General features: G+C 48.6%; 1 protein-coding gene across 10 annotated transcripts in view; it reads right to left on the bottom strand.

The window, feature by feature from the left end:
• The window catches only part of CELF2 (CUGBP Elav-like family member 2), a 397,972-nt gene that overhangs the window by 72,316 nt on the left and 306,242 nt on the right, over positions 1–19,414 (bottom strand). For all 10 annotated transcript variants that reach the window (XM_034643776.1, XM_034643782.1, XM_034643778.1 and 7 more), the window contains one exon: positions 7,582–7,630. In XM_034643776.1, the coding sequence (XP_034499667.1) occupies positions 7,582–7,630 (49 nt within the window). The remainder of the gene's footprint in view (positions 1–7,581; positions 7,631–19,414) is intronic.

Genomic DNA, 19,414 nt, shown 5'->3' with positions numbered 1-19,414 from the left:
CGAGAAAGAAAAAGGGTCAGGGAAAGAAAAACAGGACAAACAGAAGAAGTGCAACAGGAAACAAAACTTTCAATGAGGCACTCATTGGAGAAAAGCTTCTCCCCCAATTTCAAATAGCTTTGCCCCATGAATCCAGACAATAAGAAGAGATAAGGGAGACGCTCTTCTCTCTGGAGAGCCAGTAAATGACCTGCTATCTGTCCATCCGTCACATTGGCTATGCAGCTCTAACCAGGACAAGGCATGGTCTGGATCCGCAACTGAAGAGCAAGGCAACTGTAGGGAGAGAATGGGGCTGTGGCTACTGGAGAATCCTGCTGTGACAGACCCATGCTCGGGTGGAACCCTAACGGAAAAGAGCAAGGAGGGAACCGTAACTATTCTATGCACCCGGACACAGGACTCTTGATGACCAGAAATGCATTCTGGGTGTCACGACAACCACACGCCAATTCTAACCTTGGAAACTGCCAGGAGGGAAAGACTGGGGAAAGTTTACCTCTGATGACCTAGGAGATTTTCCTCAAAACCTACAAGCTCGCGCTCAGGATAAGTGGCCTACATTTAGCCTCAAAGGCTCAATTATCACTGATTTCAGGACAGTGTTTGCAGCCTTTTTTAGGAAAGAAAAAAAAAAAAGAGAAAGAGAGAAAAGGAAAAAAGGAAAAAAACCCATTCTAGACGTCCATGGGGAGAAGTCTTGCTTACTTCCTGTGTTGCATTTTAATCCATTTCTTAGAATCGAAAGCAAGGGCAGCTGGCCAGAGCAGCACCTCAAACAGGCTGGCTTAGGAAAGGGCCCTGCCGTCCACTGCTGGGTGCAAACCTCCGTGTTGTGTCCGTACCATCCTCTCACATTGCTCTCTAACTGGCTTTTATCTCTGTCTCCCTTATTCTCACCCTGGATAGTCACTGTCTCATTTTTATTTTACCAAAGAATGCCCCCGCCCCCCCAGGCCTGGGAGAGATCTGTCGGGGAAGCAGGGATGGGACACAGGCAGGTTTGCTCTGGAGCGGTGCTGTCCATGAGGAGAACCGACCTGTCTGTGATGTCCACGATAGTAGCTAAAGCCATGCGTGGCTCTGAGCACCTCAAATGTGGCCAGTGTGACTGAGAAACTGAATTGTTACTGTGATTTAATTGTAACTAATTTAAATTTAAAAAGCTACAGATGACATTCTAGAGGACAACGCAGCTCTGAGAGGCCTGAGTGAGGCAGCTAAGTGCTCTTCCCCTGTAGAGCCCAGAACGGAAGTGAGAGACTTGAAAGATGTTTTGTCTCACTCTAAAAGACACGCCCCCACCCAGTGGGGCAGGGAAGGAACGTGCCTGGGGTCATTCAGCTTGGAGGGGGCCTAACCTGGACCACATCTGCTGTCCCACTCCTGGCTCCAGTCCTGTGTCCTGTGCTGTTTCCTATGAGAGCAGAGGAGGGAGAGGCGGCCTCCAGGGGAAGGCAGGGCTGGATCAGGAGACCTGTCTGGTCCCAGCACTGCCATCATGTGCGACCCTGGGGAGTGAGCTGACTTCTGTGGACCTCAGTCTTGTCATCCATAAAATGGGTTTAAACTCTTCTCTTTCCTTGCTGTCCTTCTTAAGGTACAAAGAGAAGGGGATCCTGCTACATGCTTGGCGTGACTTAAGCCTGTGTGTGTGGGGGAACGCTGAAGCCCAGAATCCCACCTGCCAGCTGTGCTCTGCACTCGGGCAGCTCCTGAGACAGGGCAGAAAAGCCAGGGCTCTGAGGAACACAGCAGAAACCACGATGCCATAGTACCATGAGCTACCGACCATGAGCCAAGAGCTCGAGAAAGACTCGATGGACGGAGGATGTGGCATTTCAGCTGGCCTTTAAGGAGCATGGGGAGAGACCATGGGGTGGACAGAGGAAAGCAGCCAGGCTTCAGCACAATAGGCATCATTTCCTGCTGCTTCTGTAGAGAGAGGCTCAAGGTATAGGAAAGGAACACCCTGTCCCGTGTTGAGCCTCGTCAAAGGGCAATGGCGTCACTGGCTCTGAGTCGTAGGGGGAAGCCGGTGAGGACCCGACTCCCCTCCTGCAGTTGAGCAATCTTACATTTAAGCTCTCTTCTCTCCCATAAGAGTAGGTGAGCTACCACTGATGTATGGGGAAGTGGTGGGAGGAGGTCAAGCATCTGCGCTCACCAACACTGGGACCACCAGGACAACACGGCGGCCCGGAGGAAACACGGCATCCCCCGATGGGAAGGGACAGACTGAAGCATGGCAGAGCCAGGAGCCACAAACTTCTAGCTGCAGTGGAAACCTCACCCTCCAAGCTTCACTGTCTCGAGGACCTCTACCCAAGGAAGCTGTGGCTCATCTCTTGAGAGTTAAAAAAAAAAAAAATCCTATTGAATTTCTTCTTATTCTAAAGGATCCCGTTTTAGTTCTTTCAAACAAAAAGCACATGATAAATTCCCAGTGAGTCCTTGGTTTCACTGGGAGACCCATCCTGATGGCACAGAGCTGAAACACTGCAGGTCTGGAGCTGCAGGGTGATGCTGGCGGGAGCTAAATGTGCAGCTCCTGAAAAAGCTAAAGAAGGACTTTTTCCTAAGATGCATAGTAAGAGCTGGAGACCACCTGTCAACAAACCCTAGTTTCTTCTGAGGCATCCCGCCGGCTAAACCCGGGCAGGGGGATGGAAGAGAGCGCTCTTTTTCAGTACTAAGTAGCAGCTAAGGAAATATAACGGAAACCGACACCGTCCAGATGCTCTCCGCAATGCCGATGTCCTCCCATGCGTGCGCCCCGTCAGGGAAGCTGGATGTCGGCAATCCTTCGCTAACCCTAGTCCCTCTGTGGTCCTGACAGCTGGGGCTGTGCGTGCTTTGAGGGCAAACGGGGAGAACTACTCACTCCCCGCCTTCTTCCCCCTCGAGTGTTCCCAGTGAAAATGTATTTGTAAAACGTATTCCTGGGATTCCCAGTCTGAGGATCCCTAAACAGCTTTGTCAGCATTTTAAGTAAATATGATTATCCTGCATTCACTGAACTTTTCATCAATTTTTGATGCATTTCTTGGTGGGGTTTTGTCCTCTGTGTCCACAGGCAGACAGCAGCTCACTTAGGTTTTCAATCCACGGGAAGGCAGATTGTTTAAACAAACCTACTGAGTTTATAGCATTCTGTGAAGTGCTTCATGGGAATTAAAAAAAAAAAAAAAAAAAAAAAAAAGGAAAGAACAGGTCCCTGCCCTGCAGGGAAAAAGTCTACTTTCTTTCAGGATAACTGATGAATGAGTGACGGGTGATACTTTTACACAAAGTGCTGTGCAGGTGGGGGGACGGCCATCACTCATTTCAACGGGACCGGAAGCTATCCGATCCGCTAACCAGTGGCCATTTCAAGTTCTCCTCCCGTGGTAGGAGAAAGGGTTAATATTTTAAGTTTTACGTGGGGACTTTTTAAGTTCGGGGAATAGAAACTTCGTTTTTGAAAGATCCCTAATTGTAAGTCTGTGCGAACACCCTGGTGTACAATCTGTCAAACTCACACCTGGATTCAGGGCGGCCTGAATTAATTAACAACTTTTCAATGTGTTAGTGCTAACATATGGCATTTAATTACTGCCTCCAAATCCGTGAGTCTCTCCACTTTGAATTTCAGAATTATTTCTTCCCCTTCCAGCACATGTGAAAGTGACCGGATGGGGATGCCTGTGAATCCCGGCTTTACTGGAGACTTGCAGGCCTGCACCCTCCCTGACCATGTTCCGTCATCTTGACCCTGCGAGCTCTGACCTCGATGCATGGACACCAGGGGTTTTGGAGGCCTGAGAAGAGAGAAGGGGCTTACTTGGCATTTGTGGATGTGAGGCTGTAAGGAACCCCGCCAAGTCGTGAGGTTGGAGGGTTAAAGCAGGATGAATTTATGCTCTGTCTACAGAGTAAAACAAAACAAAACAATAAAAAAAACCCAACCCTCTCAACCAGGAGCACGACCTAAGAGTGAACACTGGCTGGTCGCTGAGACCCCAAGCACAGGACCAAAGGCAACCTCTATTCTCTTCTTATCACTCACTCTAGACAAACTTCAGATCCGACAACTGCATTTACTTTTCAACCTTGCACAGCTGGTACCTTTTTCTGCACAGCCAACAAAGCTGGAAAAGAGGCCCTCCCATGGAATACAGAATGAAAGACAGCAACTGTGTCTGTGCTCGGGCATGCTGCGATCCGGAATCCGCACCTCCTCAAGCCTCTTCCCTGCCATCACTCAACTGTATGCAGTGAAAGAACGGTAAGAAACTGGATTCTGCAAAACCTGGGTATTTATTCAGTGGGTTCTTCCTAAAGACCCCAGTGTTTTATTGCTGATCCAGAGTGGGATTTTTTTCTTTTTTTTGAACACCTGGTACAGTTAGAACCACCAGGGCAGAAGTAAAATGCTGTGAGTTTGCAGAAATGTGCTAGAGGCTGCAGCTTAAATCAGAGGCAGTAAGAAGGCAGGCTCTGGAGGCCTGGAGATCCAGAAAGCCCGTGCAGGAAACTACTGAAGGGCAGAGCAGATCCAAGAGCAGCATAGCGTGTCAGGGTTCACCACGGCGGTTCCTTTTGTCAGAATCTCTAGGTGGATGAAGGCTTCAAAGAGTGATTGCTTTCTGGAATTCATTTGTCCATCACTAATTAATCAGTGATTAGCAGCCCTTTCTTGCTCAGCAAATACAAAGTTTCTGAGAGCCGAACATACTGATAATGAAGATGGGAACTGTCTCACCATGATGAGTCCTTTGTGCTATCCATAAATGTCAGCAAACTCAATAAAGGTGCAATTAGAGCTCGTTATCTCTCCTTCACAACTCCAGGAGCTATTGAGAGCATCCGAGCCAAAGAAATCTTTGTGCTCTATGAGCTTTGGAAACTCTGCTTACCTGTCAAAACTGCCATGTGAAATCAGAAAGGACTGGCGCCATTTATCACCTGCTTTCAAAAATGATACATCGCTCCTGATTCCTCAGCCAGGTCCAAGGAGAACCCTGAAGCCTGTTCAGTCTCTGCGAGGTGAGGCATAGACTTTGCACCTCCATGAAGAAAAATGCTTTAAAAGGAGCTTTCAGTCCACTTATACTTTTTGACTTTTTTCTTTTCCTGGAAACTCAGAAAGTGAAGGTCGATCTACAAAGCAAAGGAAGAACTGGCGCAACGAGGAGGTGTGGGGAGGTGGTTTTTGCTTCGTGTGCACAGAGCTATGCCTGGGTGTGAAAGGCAGCCTTGGCTGCTCAGAGTGCATTAAAACGGCTGCCTCACCTAGCCACGAGGGCGCCGATGACTTCACTGAGCGAATATTTACTTAGTGCCAGGTACTGTGCTACGTTCTTTGTAGATGTTAGCTTATGTCCCCCTAGAACCACCCTATAAGTTGGACGTTACAAAAAGAATTCAGACTGTGGACCAGCGTCGCCCCCTCTCACAGCCGGAGATATGGCGGCTGGGTGAGGTTACAGAACCTGCCCAAGGACACAGCTAACATGCGCAGGGTCAGGGGTCAAGTCTGGGCTCCTCCAAATAGCTTTTATGGCTACCCTGATGGCTTCCGGAACAACGGCATTTTTAGGCATCTTCCCACCTTAGTAAAACAGTGTCTAACCCTGCTTGGCTTCTGAGATCGTGCACAACGGTTGGCTAAGGGCAGTTCTGCTCTGTTGCTGCGGTTCTAGACCCAGAGCAAACCTCACCCTCGGTGTGCAGAGCTGACACTGGAAGCAAGGGTGACTAACCAGTTGAGACCTCCAGGCGGCTAGCCTATACAACGGATTCTCTAAGTCAGGCATTGTGTCCACAGAGCAGCAAATGCAAAAGAAGAAACCCTTTCGTGGTCCAATTGCTTGGGTATTTCAGGTCAAACATCCCAGGGGAGTTCTCTAATTCATTCTGCTTTTATAACAGTGACCTAAGGTTCAGAAATAAGACAAAGCCTCCCTCATGGCCCTTGTCCTGACACAGGCTAGAGAATTAAGAGTCCAAAGGACAGGGAACTCTTAGGGGCCAGGAGCTCCCAGATGACCTTCACAGACAGGGTTCAAACCTCAAATACACAACTCTGGAGCAAAAAGGCTCAGGAGTAAGCCTGGGCCCCTGGCCTTCTGCCTCCAGACAGTCTCAGTGCAGAGCCCCGAGGCCAGAGAAAAATCCAGGAGGTAACAATAACCCACATTTTATAGCACTTGTGCTCTATCGTTTACGTGAGTCTAAAAAAACAAAAAACAAAAAACAAAAAAAACCAAAACCAAAACCAAAACCAAACAAAACAAAAACCGAATCTGTGGAAGTAGTTCACGAATGAGGAGATCCAAGGTCGATTGTTATGTGACCGTGGGATCGTAGACTCAACGTCAGTACGTTCCTTGGGGTCAGGATCTGGCCGCCCCTAGCAACAGTAAGTCAGTCATCACAGGGTAACCACTGAATAAAGGGGCGAAGTCACCCGACCGGGGTCCTGCAGGAAAGCAGGGCGAGGTTTTGGACCCTGTAACGCTGGATGCTGGGTTTGTGCTACGTAGTATGGGAAGGAGGGAACAGACTCAGATAGGGGTGCGGTGGTGGAGAAGATGGGGGGGTGAGCGCCCAAATCTACTCCCTGACAGACCAACTGGTTGCCGGTGGCACCAGGATATGACTTGGAATTTTCTTCGAAACTTCCTAGTCTGTGAAGAAGCCAGAAAATGGGATGCACTACAATTAGCAAAAAATACCTTGTGGAGAGACTGAGACCCCAATCATAATTTCCATTTGCAGATATGCAGATCTCCGAGTGCACGGCTTCTGCCCTGATTACTAATGAATGAGGTGCAGACCTGCCTGTGGAAGCAAACAGTGCTGATTATGTCAGTCTTGGGGGACGGAGACGCGCCCAGGTCTAAGCAGGTAGAAGATTCCTTTAACGTACATTTCAGTGAATTCAAAGAACAAAACAGGGACAGAAGGCGGGTGTAAACGGAAGCAGAAAGAGTTAGGAGAGAGAAACGTGGCTATCGGCCCTCCTGCGTCTTGGAGAGGTAAATCTCAATGATTCCACAGATCTCGTCCCATGCAAATTTTAGTACCGAGCGTCCGTTTGTGTCATCAGCCTGCTGAATTCTGAATGAATTCGGATGCAAATGCATGGATACAACTTAGAGAAGCGTGCCATAGAGGAACACCCCAAAGGAGGAGAAAAGATAGCAGGATTCTTGGTGGGCGAACCCTTATCCTGCTCATCTCTGCACACCCTGAGGTCCTTCCTCCCCATCAGGTGTCCTCAGTTGCTTGCTCTGTGGGAGGGGATCAAGAAGAGGCAAAGGCCACAAAGTCACCACCCAGAGCAAGCCCCAGACAGAGGGACATGGAAAACCATTTCTTGCAACGTCTTCACAGATCTTTACATCAGAGGTGTATGAGGCAGGAGAGCGAATTCTGTGTTTCTCCAGCTGAGCCGAGTGCAGGGCAAATTCCCGGGAGCAGCTCCCCCTCCTCTCCCCGAGCAGAAGCACATGGGGCCGGCTCCTCCCTCCCCCATCTGAATTCTTCATTGAAAGCAACAGACAGTATCACATGAGACAGTTGGTCACCACCTACCGTTTGACTTTTCACTATCTGCAGGCTTCATCTGAATGGGATGATGCATCTAAAAATACAAAAGTGAGAGAGTAAAGGCAGATTGAACAACTGTATGAACAGTCTCAGAAACACCACACTATTAAACTTGAGTCCTCATACTGTTATAAGGACGTGTCCATAACAACAGGATCTCTCCCTGTCCAAAGTCACCCCATGAAAACACAAGCCTGCAGTAATGTTCCGGAACAGAACCCTTTGGAGTCACTGGGCTCTGCGACACAGGTCTGGGCTTTGCAGTCTGACCAGAGTTTGAAACCTGGTTCTGACACTCAGTATAGTTCGTGCCCATATGTTCGAGGCAATTCTGGCTCTGCCATTCATCATCGCCACCATGTGATCTTGGTCAAGCGTCCTAACTTCTCCGAGCCTCAGTTTCCTTATCTGTGCAACGGAGGTAACACATGCACGGCAGGAATGAAATGAGCAGAGGCATATAAAGGGGGCGCCGTGAACAGGGCACAGGACATGCTGAGAAAAATCAGCTGTGATTCTGTAGTATATTACACATATAAATGCAGATAGTCTTTGTTTTTCTTTTGGCCATGCTCTCTGCTGCAGGGATTTTCTTAGATCTCACAGTTATGAGTGATTTGAAGGTCTAGCAGTTGATTGATTTAGGCACTATTATGTAATTTTTCTTAAATACAAAGTATGACATAGGAAATGCAGAGCTACTAAAGGAACGGAGGACAGAGGGGAGAGGGGAGGAGGGGGCGGGAGGCTGGGATCTTCTCATCAGGTTCCCTCGGTAGGTGTGCAGGAGCGGGAGGAACCTGAGACAAAGCGGCACGAAGGTCCTGAATCGCGGTGCCCCTGGGTGCTCTGTGGGTCTTTACACAATGCCCGTCTCACCACTGTGCATGATCCACAGAGTTTACCCCACGCGCAGAATGCTACCACCATTTCCAATTAAAATAAATTCCTCCAACCACTTTCAAAGGTCCTCTCGCTTCATATTTCATCATACCCCAAGGAACCTCAGAGCCACAGTGTAGATGGAATCACTGGACGTGCAAATGCTTTTATTATAATGGGTCCCATTCTCTCTGAACCTTTAATTCCCCCAGTGGACTTCCATCACTTGCAAGCCCCAGCTCTGGGTTTTATCTAATTTAAAGGAAAGGGGAATGGTATTTGGCTCTGGCACTTAAATGATGGGAAATTATCATCAGGCAGTCAGGGCCATGTGTAGCTAATGCCTGGCAGGGTCTTCAAAACACAAGGGGAATGGGAAAGAGGGAGTACTATCAGGGGACAAGAGGCTAAATAATTCAGGGCTGCTTCGTTTATTCTAAAAGGCAAGATGCTCTTATGCATAGAACATAGGCCTTGACATGTGGGGTCTACTCGGATTCCCACTCTATTAACATATTCAATTTGTGGGGGAAAGACTAGAACGAGAATGGAATGTTCAGGGGTCAGTAAGTAGACCAATCTTTTCAGAAAAGACTGGAATTTATCCCTAAAAAGCAGACAGAAGTAAAATGTGGAAAGGCCTGGTTTGGGCTGGGTTAGGTGGGCTCTATCCTACAGCTAATCTTTGTGGAAGTCGGGCTGAGGCCCTCAGTGGCTATCCTTCTAGCATGCCTTTATCCGTTCACTCAGCAAAGATGGGTGAAGCACCCACTGTGTCTCGGGCTCTAGGCTAGGAACTGGAGAACAAGGCCCAGTGAAGAAGTTCAGGCCCTTCGGGTGCTCAGTGTGTATGAGGGGAGACTGACGGGTCAATAGCCCCTAGAGCAACATGCAAAGTGCTGCGCTACACAGAAGAACAAGGGGGTGCAGGAGCTCAAGGGAGCAGGCATTCCATTCTGCCTGGGGAGGAAACTGAAGGCTTCTTAGCAAAGGGGATATGTGATTCGAGTCTTAAAGGCCAAGTTGGACTTGCTGGCAGAGGAGGAGGGGGAAATGGCATCTGAAACCGAGAGAATATCCTATGCAAGTCACAGTGGTGAGAAAAAGCATACTTCCTCCTAGCAAGGAGGCCAGTAAGTGTGTGGGGAAGGGCACAAGAAGGAGATGGAAAGGGAGTTGGTACCTGGGTCTCAGACGATCCTGTGTACTAAGGAACTGAAATCGTGCCTCAAAGTCAAGTCAGACATAGAAGATTCAAGTAGCAAGGGCTACAAGATCAAATCTGAATTCCAGAAAAGTCCTTTCTGGCTATGATGTGGTGGATAGATTACAGAAGATAGGTGTTGGGGTGGGGGAGGACAGCTAAGAGGCTTATGCAAACATCCATGTGAAACTGATGAAGGTCTAAACCTCACAGGCAACTGGCTGATTGTGGGGATGATGTGGAGAGAGAATCATCACGCGAGCATGGACCAAAGAAGAGAAACATGGGAAAGTAGTTTTGGGGGAGGCTGGTCAGTGCAGGTCTGGACACGTCACACTCAAAGTGACTGGGCTGAGAGAAGTTGGGGGTATGCATCTCAGGCTGTGGTGATGGCTCTGGGTGGCGGCAGCAGGAGCCATGGGCATGGAAGTGAACGTAGAGTGAAAAGAGCCAAGAGCCAAGGAATATCAAGAGAACCATAGAGAATGCCAAGACAGAGGATTTGAAGAGGGATGACGCAGGAGCCACTGCTCCCATAGGAGCCTTGTGGGAAGGTTTTCAGAACAAGGTGATGGTCAGAGCATGCGCTGCTAGCTGCTACGATGAAAATGCCCAAGGATCCTTTTGGATGTGACAAAATGCTCTTCTTCCGGGAACTGATCAAAAGCAGTTTCTGTGGGTCGTGGGGCCAGAGTACCAAATTGTACGGAGCTGGAGAGTAAGAGAGAGGACAGCAGCAGGAGCTAGGAGGAAGGTACATGACCATTTCAAGTAGATTCACTGCCAAGATGGGGGAGGGGAATACAAAAAGCTCAGTGGAGTCTGGGGCAAGGATGAGGAGGTGGCGTCTTTCTTCGCCAGACAGCAAAGACATACAGGTCAACATGCTGCAAAGACTCAGATGAGTCACAGCTTAAGGCAAGGAGAGAGGAGGTGAGTGTACCTACACTATGTACAGGACACAAAAATGAATGAAGAGGACTTCTGCCCTTGGCGAGCTTTCCATCCATCATGGCAGCTGACATGCACACATAGAAGAAAGGGTGGCCAACATCAGAAAAGGGGCCCAGACAGAGTGCTACGGGCATTCAGACGGGTCTCTGACATGCATGGAGGTCTGGGGAAGCAGCTCTGGGAGCTTCTGCAAGAACAGAAATCGTTCTTCTCTAAAGCTGTAAAAGGCCCGGGCAGCATTCAACCCAATGCTCTTCATTTCTACGTCTGAAAGGAACAGTGACTTCATTAAGGACACACAAAGCTGACTAACGACAGAGTTGGGATCAAAAGTCTAAGCTTTCTTCATTTCACCCAGGGTTGATTACCCCCAGACCACACTGCTTCTCTACTAAATGCCCAACGTGTGAGTTGGACATACGAGCCTGCAATGGAGGACTGCAGGCCCCACTCACTGAAGGCACCATTATACACCACCAGGCGGAAGTCACCCCCCGCCCCCCGATCTCCCCGGACACTTCATCTATGCACTTTATGACCAGTATCACTCTAAGACTTGACTTTTGGTTTTCCTGCAGCTGCTGAGAGACTCAGCTCTGTTTCTGACCTGAGACTACCCCGAAGGCTCTGGAATGTGGCCACTGACACTGCAGTCTTGAACTTTGCTCTGGTCTTCCACTGGCCCCAAGAGACAGAAAGTCAACTTCACAAATTGGATTGTCTGAGCATGGTAAATTCTGAATGTGTGGTCACCCTCCGTCAGGTATATTCTGAAGGCTACTGAGATTATGTGTGTAAAGCACTGTGACCTTCTTGGAGAGAGGTGTTCAATCAGTACTGTATTAAGAACGGCTCATTATCACGAACAGTGCATGTGAGTTACAAATCTATGGACGTAAACGTCAAGAAAGAAAAAAAAAATGGTTTGGAGGAGTTGTTCTCATAATGTTGTTTCACTTTCTCAAAACTTCATGATTCCAAAGAAGTTCTGGAGATTTGTCGAGTGGAGCAGGCATTCCAGTGGAAAGTTTCAAGGTGTAACAAAGGGATTCCTTTCCTACAGCAGGAAACGGTTTCAAAGATTTGACGCAGTCGGACTGGCACTACGCATTCGTTCACTTATTTCTTCATTTACCAGATGCCCTGTTAGTGAGATGCTGCGAATACACAAATGGAAGAGTCTGGTCCTGATGGAGCTTGTCATACCACGACAGTGCACACACTTCTGTGGCGTACACACACTTCCGTGGCGTGCACACGCAGAGATGCGTGGTGTGGGGACCCCAAGATGCCGGACACAGCTAAGGGACAGCAAGCCAGAGAGGGTGTCTGAGGCAGAGCAGGGTTTGGGTTCAATCCTGAAGGAATCCTAACGCTCACCAGGGCCTGAGGGAAGGACGTTCCAGAGAACACACTCCAAGGAACAGAATAATAGAAAACCAGCCATGTTGCTACAAGAAAATGATGTGACAACCTTCTGACTGAGAGAGGAAGCAACAGAAGTCGCGAAAGAAGGTCATTCACCAAACACGAAACACCTAAAGTACAAGGCTAACAGTAAGGGATGTGCTCAGGGAGTGGAGAACTTCAAGTGAGATGAAAATAATGCAAGTCTACTCAAGCTTGAATTAAAACTTGGAACCGGACTGGTGGCCAGCAACCTCACCCTCACCCCCTCACCACAACCTCAAGAACGAAAGATGAGACCTGGGGTGTCCAAACTGCTGCCTCTCTAGACTATATGCCTGTTGCGATGGGGGAAACTGGCTGCCCCCGCCGCCTGAGGGGGAAGGGATGGGGCCCAGAGCCCGTGTTCTGCACCTGGAGGTCCCAGCTGACAGCAGCAGGCCGGAGAAGGGCCAGGGAATCTGGCAGTCATGCTTGCCATCCCCTGATGCCTCACCAGCCCTAAGGCAATCTCAGAGTCAGGGCTGAGGGTGATTCCCTGGGGGGGGGCACAATCTTCAAGAAGTTTTGCAAGGAGTCTCCTAAGAGACACACACTAATGAAGTTGAATCTGCATCTCTGTGAGCATACGGCATGGGTGGGCGGTGTCCCAAAAAATCTCCAGGGGTCTGTACGCTCATGATCCATCCATGCTGTTGGAGGAGTCTAGGAATTTTACACACACCAGCCTGTGACATCCACAGGGCAGGTTTCCCGAGGCATGATGACACAGGAGTAGCGAGTCTATTACTCGTGTTCAAGTCAGCCGTCCTTGGAGCAAAGCAAGACAATAGGACTCCCTGTTGGCAGAGTGCTTGTCCTGGGGAAATGCCAAGATCAATCGTTTTGGAAACGGATCCTGTTCATGGCAGTAAATTTGACTTAACATCATCAAGTTTGCATTTCTATGAAGAAAGCCTTCTAAATCTATTTCCTTGAAGATTTCTTTGCACATGAATTTTTCATTTTATTGTAGAACGACACTTTGCCTCAAGTAACACATTAAGGTACTGGTTAACTTCTCAGTCTCTAGCACTGTTTGTTTAAATACAAATGAAATCTAACAAAAGGGGAAATTTTAAGAGCTCCTTCCCTCCTGGTGGGGGGGTGGGGGACGACTGGAGCCAAGCCTGTTCCTTAGAAATCAGTTAATTTTGGTTACGTCTGTGTTAAGTGTTCCATCCCAGGTTCAGAAGGTGGAAACTCCCAGAGAAGCGGACAGTTACTACAGTTCATTGAGATCCATTTCCTGGGGACCTGATCAGGCTTCCAGTGAATTGGGGGTTCTTGAGGTTAAGGGCTGAACCTTGCACCAGATCTAAGCATGACATCAACAACATGCAGGCTGTCCTCCCCTGACATGGGCACCCTCGTGGGAAGCGTTGGGGCATGCCAGCCTTCCAGTATACAGCCTCCCTTTCTCCCAGCTCCTAACAAGTGAGCAGCGCTTGGCTCTCCCTCCCCTTGTCCCCTTGTCCCCCCATAAACATGCGGGGCTCCAGACTGGGCTTTCCAACCCCTGGCCTTCAGAACGACAGATCTCTTGATAGGAACAGACGCTCCTCACTCCTGTGTTAACCTTTGATTTGTCACAGAAGCGCCCAGCTGCGGCTCATGAAAACGAACAGGAGGACGTAACGTTGGAGCAAAGCCATCAGGCCGAGTCCGCGGGGGTCACCGCACGTACAGGGAGCTGTGCAGAACCCTGGCAACAACTGTCACCGCCCGCATCACGGGTCCTGCCATGTCACAGGGACAGAGATGGGCTGGGCCATGGAGCACCAGCATTCATGAGCCGTGCTCTCTCGAGTCCCCATTATATCTGAAGTCTGGCGTGATTCCTCCCAACCTCTCTGCCCTGGTCCTGTGATGAATGCGGGGGGCTTCCGAGTTTCGACAGCCAGTGTTAACACCGGCCGCGTCTGGGAGCTGGACGGCCTGGGGGAAGGAGACACGGCTGGTTTCTTGCACCAAGGAGAACTCGTGTTGAAACTTGTTTAACCCCAGCCATCACCGATTGATGAGTTAACCACCTTTAACACGAGATTCAATAAAACATGCCATTTTTTAGCCTGAAGTGGGTTTTACAGAGTCACTCTTGTGCATCTCATTATTAAACCTGTCTTGACCCCTGAGGGAACAGCCGCGATGGTACATATTATAAGCTCACCGCCCATAAAATATTTAAAGGGAGGAAGGGGGGGCGGGAAAGACGTGACTTCACACAAGAGCCACGCACCCCGTGAGAAAATGACAGGACTCCAGGCCTTCAAGACGGACGGGGACGTTTCTTCCCCTCCGTGCTGGTGCAAATCCAGCTCCCGCGGGCCGCCTCCCGCCTCTCTGTACAGGACACCGAGGGATGCCCAAAGCGCCTGTATTGTCTGCATTTTTCTCAAAAAAGGTTGTATAAGCGGCAAAAAGAAGTTTCAAAAGATTTGCCTCCCCCTGGAGGCGTGCCGAGCCCGCAGATGAAAGCCTGTCCCGTCAGGGGCCTTCCGCTAGGGTAAGGCACCCCGGAGCCACGGCGGGTGGCCCGGCTCTCCAGGTAGGTTCACTGCGGCATTTTCAGTCCCGGCTGCACCAGGCTGCGCGTCAGGGATGGCGGAGAGAGACAAAGGTGGCTTCCGGAACGCTGACTCAGCCTTACTACGAACTTGAGCATGGTCAACTTGCAAAGATGCCTTTAACAGAACGGCGCCTCTGCAAGAAATCGGAGACCCAGATCGCGAGCTGCCTCAGCCACAACCGGCCCGTAGCTACGCCGGGTAAGTGAAGCGGGGAATTCAGGCCATTCTTGTGAGATTTCCTTTTAAAGATTTTATTTATTCTCAGAGCGAGAGAAAGAGCACAAATGGGGGGGAGGGGAAGGCAGAGGGAGAGGGAGCAGCAGACTCCCCACTGAGCAGGGACCCTGATGTGGGGATCGATCCCAGGCCCCCGGGATCATGACCTGAGCCGAAGGAAGACTTTTAACCAACTGAACCACCCAGGAGCCCCCAATTTTTGTGATTTTTTTGGTGCATGTGAAAAACAGCGGAAATCCTTCCTTCTCATTTTTCCTGCGCCAAACGTTGTAGGCTCTTCATGTGTCTTAACTGTTCCAACGACAGGCATAATGGGGAGCCACGGAGGGTTGAGGAGTGAGAGAGGGAGGGACGTAACCTGGCCAAGCCAGAGAGCAAGTCAGTGGTGGAGCAGGGACTGACTCAGGCCTGTCCCAGGCTGGAGCTGACGTCCCCGACACTCCTGCAAACTGCCCTTCGCACACAACCACACGGTTGTGCTGCAAGTGAGTCTGGGGTTTCTAAGAACCAGTAAAATTGCCGTAATTTCCCTCTTCCACACTAAACGTAAAGATTGCCGAAGTTTCTTCCTTCTTAGAATCATATACGGGTGTGTGCAGTGTACATGTGTACACATATAGATGTATATGAACGTGTGTATTTCACACGCACATGAGAAACATTGTAAGTTAGCCTCAACAGGAATTATTGTGTTTCCTCCATGAAAAAGGTAGGAAGGAAAACTCAAACAGCTGTAATGATGGAAAGAAAAAACCCATAGCTTTAAAGCCATGTCGGGAAAGCCCTGCCCCAGCCAAGGAGCCATTTGTCTGTGAAGGAGTTGTACGTCCTACTCCAGCGGTTCCACAATTCCTTCATCAGGCCCTTCTAAACAACACACACAACGGAATCAGACTCTGAGGTTGCTTCATGGGCCAAGCTATATGAAATGTTCCTCACCTATGCTGATGAGAAGTGGACTGAAGAAGACCAAGACTAGCTATCACTTAGAATAATTCTGAATCCCTGACATTAACTGATCCTACATTTTGTGGTTTCCTCCCAAATGGTAGTGCAATAAAGTACACTAGTATCTCTAAAATCCATCAGTGTGGACCACTTATTGTTGGCTAAGCATCATTCACACCAGAGAGCGCTGGCAGCTGGCTTCATGTTAACCAACTGGATTGTACGATGCCCATCTATTTGAATATGGCTTTGAAAATTCTGGAGACAATGGAGTGCACAGCTGCCCTCTGAAGACGGAATTTTTTTGGTGGAAGCAGAGTGCATGGGATTCATCTGTACTTCGAATCCCAGTGCTATTCCAAATTGCTTTCGTGCATTGCCATGAACGGAGTTAACACAGTCGGTGTGTAGAAAACTTGCAAGCAGTATTTGCTAACCTAGGTTTTTATAAAAGTGATCTAGGCCAAGGGAAAAAGTGGCTTTGAACAAGATGACAGTAAAGAAACAAAAGTCACCTTCTCCCTTCCCATGGCAAATCCCAACCATGGGAATAAACTCAGAGTGGGAAGAACTATTTCTTCCTGATAGCCACTGACTGATACACGCCAAGTGCTCCAAGTACCGACTGCAGAGTGCTGAATAAAGTCGCTACTATCATGATTATTTTAGCTGGCATAAAGGTTTCCCTGAGGTGGGGAGAAAAGGTCCCTTCAAAAGTCAGGCTAACATACTGGAAGGAATGGCTTTTCTTGCTCACCTGGGAGGTATGCAGCTAGCTTCATTCAACTCCCAAACTCAGGAGAAAAACCTACAGAACCCAGAAAGCAGATATGTCTGCTTTTGGCCCATCGGGCTGCGGGGCAGCCTGTTCAGCCATAACGACACTATTTACATTTCCAGTCCAATCATGTGTGATACCAGAACGGGCAACACAAGCAGCAGAACCATTCAGTCCTGGAAAAAAAATTTTTTTTTTTTTAAATACAATAAGTAAAATAAAATATGGCAGGAAAATTAGATGACTCCGGGTGGAATTCTATGAGGGAATTTGGAGTCTGTTATGGTGGTTAAGTCATCATTTCTGACGGATTACTCTACTTGTCAAGTAACATTCCACCACCCCATCTGTAACTCGGTGTCCTAGTCACTCAGCCTGTGTTACCTTCTGCACCTACAACACACACATGCAAGCGGAGCTGCAGCCCGGCACGTATGAGGCTCATTAGCGGTGATTAGATTCTGTGTTTTCACACTAACTAGTAACACAAGCTTCCATTCTGCTTATTTACTCTTCATATTACAAGAAAAATGAATAGGCTCGAGGAGGCACGGGATGTGAATGAAACAGCAATGTTACAACAAAGTGGGAGTGTATGGCTTTCAGGAGTCTGGCTATTCAAGGAGACTGTTACTCTGCTCTTAGTTTGATTTTTCTCGGAACTATGACAGCGTATTACTTGGAAAAGTTAATCTATGTCTCCCTGTAACCCTCCGGCCAATTCTGGTACCTCATTAGCTGTTATTTCTGTAGAAGGGCACTGCTGTTGTGTTTAGCAACATTATGGTGAACAGAAAGCCCCTTCTTTGATGACCATTCAGGCCTCCCCTCTTGGTCACTGCATCTTTGGGATTTAAGAGGCAGTTCATACAAGCATTTGAGCTCCCAAATAAATCTGGCGAAAAGCAAAGGGTAACTAGTTAAAACTGTAAGACTGCACCTTGCTTTGTCTAGAATCTTGAGATCTATATGTTTTAATGACAAAAAACCTGGAGGGCATAAATTCTGGAAATGAAGACAAACGGGCAGACTCACTGTAAGGAAAGGCTTGCAGGATTACAGTGCTGCTGGGACCACCCCAAGTACCGCGGAAGACCACGCAAGAATTTCGTGTGACAGCTGGGAGATCACAATCACTACTGATTAATGAGCCAAAATTAAGAGAAAGGTAATAATTTGCCCTTATTACTAAATGGGAAGTATACAGATATCCTTTCTAATCATGATTTCTTTTTGATTGTGGAATTGTCTTCCCAAACCAATGATGGGTGCTCTAAGAGTCATTCTTCCAGATGTTACCCAGATGCTAAATTAGACATGCTGCCTAATTGAGCCATGCAAAATACACACTGAAATAATAATGCCTGGCCTGGCCATTAAGGAGTGGTTTAATGACCTGGGTAGTTCATTTATATTTCCAATACTATGGACTCTGCATGCCACAAACTTAGTCTAGTCTCATACTTTAAGACAAATGAGTCTGGTTTAAAAATAAATTGTCCTTTTGACATTAGCCTCTGCTGGTAATGGCCATCTTTGGACTCAGCTCTCACACAGCCTTGGGATAAAGGAGAACCCAGCCTGCCAGGCTCACGATGGCTCCTTTCCCCAATACCAGCCATTCTCAGGCCATTCACCACTACATTGTTCTCCCCACTGTGTGAACAGGGATGAGCTGAGCCCTGTGCTCTGATGAGAGGATCACTGCATCTCCCTCGCTGGCCCTCACTCTGTGTGGGGATGTCTGCTTGTAGACCTGGCCCTTCTGTGCCTGTTCTCTCCCTGTGAACCCAGCCCGGGGGTCCTGGCCAAGCTGGGAGCTCGCTTGCTCCCCGGGGCTTGACCCAGTTACTGGCAATCCCTGGTACCGCTTCCCAGAATCCTCTCACTCAGCTGCTTTCAGCCACACCCCTGCTGCATCCCCGCAGGAAATACCCTTTGGACGGCGCAACCCGTTGGCCTGCACTTGAGTTTCGGTCACCCACTGGAAGCCTCTGTGCTGGATGAGACAGCTAGCTGCTGGGTCTGTCTCCCCAGCCCCTCACCTGACTGCCGCTCTGGTTTGGCCCTACTTTTGCTGAGTCTTCTTCCCCGAGGAATTCTCCGTGTAGATCTAATTTCCCCTCAATTGTTTTTCTTCTTTAGTCCTTTCTATTTCCACTGCTGCCACCTTGTTAGCTCTTGGTTCCTGCTCCCTCAGACTCATGAAATGACCCCCTCTTCACTTCTGGTCCTTGCCTTCCAAGTAGCTCATACACCACTGCCTTTCTAATCTGCCTAAAATTCTGATCTAGTAATTTCTGTCTCTTGCCCAAAAACTTCCCATGATCTGCCAAATTAAATTCCAGCTCCTTGGCCTTTCAAGCAACTCCATGCTTTGACCCCAAATTACCTTTTTCAGGCTTATTTCTCAAGATTGCTCAACATTTCTCTTCGACTCTGGTCAAACTGGACAACTCCCTCTTACTGGGACTTCATCCATATGCTTATCCACAGAAAGGCACGGCGACCCTCCTCAGGCATAAAGAGACAGTATTTCCTCTGCCAACATAACCGCTATATATTTGTCACCTAGGAACACCTATATGTAATTAGGTTGAATTGTGTGCAATTGCCATTTTGTGGAACATAAATAGTGGAACAGTGACAGCTTCATAGGCTGCAACCTTGTACATTGCATGGCAATGAAACTGCATTATGTTCTTTTCAACGGACTCATGAAAAGCCCCCAATGCTCAATTCACGTAGGCTCTTTCCTTTGTAAGGTTTGGAGAGCTTTCCAGTAATTCACCCGCAGTA

This window comes from Ailuropoda melanoleuca, chromosome 15, assembly GCF_002007445.2.
Source record: "Ailuropoda melanoleuca isolate Jingjing chromosome 15, ASM200744v2, whole genome shotgun sequence".
NCBI classification, from domain to species: domain Eukaryota; kingdom Metazoa; phylum Chordata; class Mammalia; order Carnivora; family Ursidae; genus Ailuropoda; species Ailuropoda melanoleuca.
Note: the sequence above shows the minus strand (reverse complement) of the source record. Positions and strands in the feature narration are given on the sequence as shown.